Source organism: Myotis brandtii, unplaced genomic scaffold, assembly GCF_000412655.1.
Source record: "Myotis brandtii unplaced genomic scaffold, ASM41265v1 scaffold1058, whole genome shotgun sequence".
In the NCBI taxonomy this organism is placed as follows: domain Eukaryota; kingdom Metazoa; phylum Chordata; class Mammalia; order Chiroptera; family Vespertilionidae; genus Myotis; species Myotis brandtii.
Window position 1 is genome coordinate 360,693 of NW_005353572.1, and position 5,569 is coordinate 366,261.

The window sequence follows — 5,569 nt, forward strand, 5'->3', positions numbered from 1 at the left end:
TGATGAAAGAAATAGACTTACAAGTCCAGGAGTGAAAAGAACCCCAAATAAGAGGAATCCAAAAAGGACCACAACAAGACACATCATAATTAAAATGCCAAGGGCAAAAGACAAAGAGAGAATTTTAAAAGCAGCAAGAGAAAAACAGTTAGTTACCTGCAAGGGAGTACCCATACAACTGTCAGCTGATTTCTCAACAGAAACCATGGAGGTCAGAAGGGAGTGGCAAGAAATATTCAAAGTGATGAATAGCAAGAACCTACAACCAAAATTAGTCTACCCAGCAAAGCTATCATGTAGAATTGAAGATCAGATAAAGAGCTTCACAGACAAGAAAAAGCTAAAGGACTTCATCACCACCAAACCAGGATTATATGAAATGTTGAAGGGTATTCTTTTTTTATTTTTTAAGCCAATTTGATTTTCAAATTTACTTAGCTGAATTGTTTTTTCTTTTTTATATTTCTTTATTGATTTCGGAGATGAAGGGAGAGAGAGATAGAAACACCAATGATGAGAGAGAATCATTGATCGGCTGCCTCCTACATACCCCCTACTGGGGATCAGCCCACAACCCAGGCATGTGCCCTCGGTTGGAATAGAACCTGGGACCATTCAGTCGGCAGGCTGACCCTCTATCCACTGAGCCAAGCCGGGTAGGGCTGAAGGGTATTCTTTAATAAGAGGAAGAAGAAGAAAAAGTTAAAGATAAAAATTATGAACAACAAAGAGACAACAAATACATATCTATCAACAAGGGAATCTAAAAATTAAGTCAATAAAAAAATCTGATGAACAGAATAAACTGGTGAATATAACAGAAGCAGGGGCATAGAAAAGGAGTGGACTGACAATTCTTGGGGGGAAAGGGGTGTGAGGGGTACGGGCAGAGATTGGACACAAATCGTACAACATTGGATGAGTACAGTGGTGGGGGGCAAGGGCATGGGGTGTGGTGGGAACCAGGTGGAGGGGAGCTATGAGGGGAAAAAAGAGGAACAACTGTAATAATCCGAACAATAAAGATTTAATTTAAAAAATATATATAAAAATAAAATTTTTTTTTTAAAAAAAGTGAATGTCTGCATAGCAAAAGAAGACAAATATGAAAACCGAAGCAGAAGTTCTCCACTGTTTGGGGTTAATTCTTTTCTCAATGACCTCTTGGGGTTTGTGGTACTATTTTAAGGTTCTCCAGTGAATTTTTTTCTAGGAGAATTAGCTCCCAAGAAAGAGCTGTGAGGCTTTTTTTTTTTTAACTTGAAAAAAGACAGAACGTACATACTGCTTTACAACTGTTGGCTATCAGACTTGCAGTCTTCTTGAAGGTCTTTTCAAGGTAGTGTGCAAATCTTTCATTCTCATTCTCTTTTGACCCTAGCTGAAGAAATTCACCTAAAAAGAAGGAAAGGGGTTATTTGAGACATGGTTTTATTGCCCAGCTACATACTAAGAAAGAATAAAAAATAAAAAAATAAAAGTCAGAATTAACCTACCACGCACCAGATCTTCAATAACTTGGGTTAAAATAGATATAACTGTTGTATTTCCAATTCGTGCCAGAGCTATAGATGCTGCAGAAAGAATTAAATCTCCAGCAAGAACAGCCTAGAAAAGAAAAAACCTTTCAGAGAAAAGTGTCAGAGCAAGGGTGCCAACAATGCAGCTGACTTCTCACAATATAAAAACAGAATGAGAGGAAGGGGTCATGTTAGATTAAGTTTTCCCCTTCCTCTTGCTCAACGGATTTTGTGAAAACAGTTCCAGGTTTGGGACATTGTTTGGACTGGATTGGCTCTCAGAGCTTACCCAGTCTAGCTCTCCACTTCTGAGCTGAAAAATGATGCCAGGACATGGCAAGGATCTTACCCTCCAGCTTCATCCCCTGGCCCCTCCAAGAGCAGCTGCTTTCAGTTTAGTTATGCTGGACCACTCGCTCAAACCACCTTGTTGTGCCTTTGCACTTACTGCTGCTTCTGCCCCCAAGTCCTTCCCCTTCTTCATCCAGCACTCATCTGTGTAATTAGCTCAGATGGCACCTCCAGAAGTCTACTCAGATCCCACTCAGCCTGATCAGATGTCTCTGTTCTGAGGGAGCAGAGCACCCCTCGCACAATGCGTACACAATGCATATGGTGCGCTTTTCCTCAATTGGTGATTCCCTATTTACTAAACTGCTTGAGGGTCCAGACTAATAATTATCCTAGCTAGGACTTAGCCTACCCCAGCGCAGGGCACAATACAAAACACACTTTTCTCAATGAAAACTAAACCAAGGCACCTGGGCTCCAAGTTCAATACTCTCTGCACTATATTACTCTGCCTCTCATTTTGACACAAAATAGTTTTTTCACTGAATATTAGATAATATTTTTCCAATTTTCTTTAATTGTGAGATGTCCATCGACACAAAATAGTTTTTTCACTGAATATTAGATAATCAATATTTTTCCAATTTTCTTTAATTGTGAGATGTCCATACAGTATATGCAACTAACCATAAATTAGACATAATTGAATTATATGCTATAATCAAATACAGTAACTTTCATACCAAAAGATATGCCTAAGTGTTATGTTATAGAGTAACTAGTTATAAATGCTAGAGTTCATAGAAATTTTAATTTATAGAATTTTCAACAAACCACATTTTAAGGTTTTATTGTCTACTGCTTCTCTAGTATCTAAAATTAATGATGTTCACTATGTTTATCAATGAATTGTCCTTTTATATAACATATCTTGATATAACTATACATGTATGAAGCCATTTTATAATTATGATATATACGTGCACATATAGATCTGTTCATCTATACTACATCATTAGCAGATCTCTAAGCTTTTACCTCTTTCCTCTGGCCCTAGGGTTCCTGGAAGCAAAAGTTCTAGCATATGGAACTGAAGCTGCTAGATGGGGCTCCCTGGGGTGAGGGGTTAAAGGAAGGCATGTCTGGGAACCCAGGCAGGGAAATGGAGGCTCATAGAGGTGGCACTGTGTAACTTTTTAAATTTTATTTTATCATTATCATAGTAGTGTGGATTGAGGGACAGAAAAGGGGAGATTGGCAGGTGGCTTTGTGAAGGGCAGACCAGTCTCACAGCTCAAGGGAACCACCTTCCTTCACCCACACTCAGAAAGAGGCCCCCAACAATGGAGGCTGTTATAGAGGGGACTGGTCAAGGAGAAGACCTTCATTTGTTCTCTTAATCTTTTTCCCTGACCAAGAGCCCAAATTAGGCTTTTAGAATAGGCCCTGAACACCAACAGCTGACCACCGGGACACATCATAGAGTTACCCACAACCCTTTCAAAACAAAACTCGACCCTCTCTTTACCAATGTTCTGATGAATGGAATTCGGCCAATGAGACACAAAACCTTTAATCTACAATTTAAAATAAAAACCTCACAGCCCTAGCCAGTTTGGCTCAGTGGATAGAGAGTCTGACTGCGGACTCAAGGGTCCCAGGTTCTGATAAAAAAAAAAACCAACAAAAAGATAAGACATGAATACTATTCTGAAAGTTGGTAGACCACATTTGAAGAAGCGTAATTTTTTAATGAGACAAAAATGAAAAATAAATGTAATCCAAAGAACATTAAAAAACAAATAAAAAACTGTACCTTCTTTTCACCCCAGATCTTATTAACTGTGTGCTTTCCTCTCCGAGAACTGGCATCATCAATGACATCGTCGTGAACGAGACTAGCAGTGTGGATCATCTCTGCAATTAAGGCTATGGAGCGCTGGCTGGCTTGCACATCTCTAGTTAACAGAAAGTAATGCTTTTTAACAGATACCGCCTATAACCTTCTCAGCATTCATCTTGTGAACACTGAACATCAAATCTAGGACAAAGAATTTTATTTCTCTAAGAGAAACTGTAGAAAACTTTTGGCTTTCCTACAGAGACATTTCTATTACTTGGAGAACATTTGTTTTACGCCAAGATTATGTTTTACTAGAGGCCCGGTGCACGAAATTCATGCATGGGTAAGGTCCCTAGGCCTGGCTGGTGATCAGGATCCATCAGGACCTTCCAGGTGCTGGCCAGGGACTCCCTTCCCCGGCTGCCAGCTGGGGCCTTCCTTTGTTCTGCGCCGCCCCCTGGTGGTCAGTGCATGTCATAGCGAGCGATAGAACTCCCGGTCGAACTCCCACGGGAACACTTTGCATATTAGGCTTTTATATATATATATAGATGGACACTGCATTAAGAAGTAGAATTCGTATGATTAACAAAAAGAGGATAAACATCGCAGGAATCTTGCCATCAGGCTGAAGAATCATCTGTCTGTCTTATATTGTGGTCTTGGTCAGCTGATCAAGTTTACAATTAGGTTACAATTAAATTTCAGAGGTGGAGGGGGGAGATAGGTGAGAAGAGTTCTAAAAGTGTGTATTAGAGAACCAACAGTCAAGATGTTCAAAGCTTTTAATACTGTCTTAAATGCTTAGTAAGACCATCAATAACCAAAATAGAATTTTTGTAAAAATGTTCTTCCAATTTATATTTAAACTTTATATTAGAAATTTCTACTTTTGTTTCCCAGATTTAACACAAACTACAGGATAAACACTCTCAAGAAGATACACAGATGTTGAGTTTTATAGTTAAAAGAGACTGCACCCCAGTTTCTTTTTAATCATCATTATCACCATCACCATCTATGAGAATTTTTAAAAACTGAATTTAAAGAAAATCAGACTGGGGAAATAGTCAACTGAATTTTCAGAACCTAAAACATATGCCTGACTTAAGCACATGTTTACCAAATGTTTCACTTATCACAATAGCTTACTTTTCAAATATTATCAAGTTATCTCTTAGGGGAGAGAAAAGTGAGAGGGATACTAAAATATGACTTTGTCTTGAAAACCCTAATCTTGAACATCTGTAAAAGATAGTGCTCATTCTGATTCCTCAAACCTGGCAGAAAAACAATGAAAAATGAAATGTACTTACATTAAAGATGCTGGAATTTAACTACAGACACTAAATCAGCAAAAGGATATCTCTTGATTTTGCTTTAAATACAATTTTATAATGAGATACCTCACTGGCTCCTCTGACCTAAGATGTTAGAACTAAACCTCAGAACCTGCCTTTAGCCCTGAAATCCATTGTAAAGTGCTGCTCATTATCTACACTAATAAAAGACAAACATGCAAATTGACCGTACCTTCGCTATGCCATAAGCCACACCCACCAGCCAATAAGAGCGGCTATATGCAAATTAACCAAACCAAGATGGCGGCCGGCAGCCACGGAGCTGGAGCAAGCAGGAGGCTTGGTTGCCCCAATGATGGAGGAAGCCAAGCTTCCCTCCCGCCCGCCCTGGCCAGCTCTGAGCTCCACTCAAAGCAACAAAGTTTCAATTACAGAAGATAAATAAACCCCAGATACCTGCTTTAAGCCAGCCACGGCCACGGAACTGGAGCGAGCAGGAGGCTTGCGTTGCCCCTGGCGATGGAGGAAGCCAAGCTTCCCTCCCGCCCGCCCTGGCCAGCTCTGAGCTCCTCTCAAGGCTACAAAGTTTCAATTATAGAAGGTAAATAAATCCC

At 39.6% G+C, this 5,569-nt stretch overlaps 1 protein-coding gene across 3 annotated transcripts in view; it reads right to left on the reverse strand.

Annotated features, from left to right (window-relative positions):
* Window positions 1-5,569, reverse strand: part of PDSS1 (prenyl (decaprenyl) diphosphate synthase, subunit 1) — a 49,897-nt gene that overhangs the window by 19,981 nt on the left and 24,347 nt on the right. For all 3 annotated transcript variants that reach the window (XR_313030.2, XM_005856974.2, XM_014540733.1), the window contains 3 exons: window positions 3,628-3,769; window positions 1,497-1,608; window positions 1,286-1,395 (listed from right to left, as the gene is read on the reverse strand). Coding sequence is in view for 2 of the 3 variants with exons in the window: in XM_005856974.2 (XP_005857036.1) it covers window positions 1,286-1,395; window positions 1,497-1,608; window positions 3,628-3,769 (364 nt within the window). In the remaining variant the exon portion in view is untranslated. The remainder of the gene's footprint in view (window positions 1-1,285; window positions 1,396-1,496; window positions 1,609-3,627; window positions 3,770-5,569) is intronic.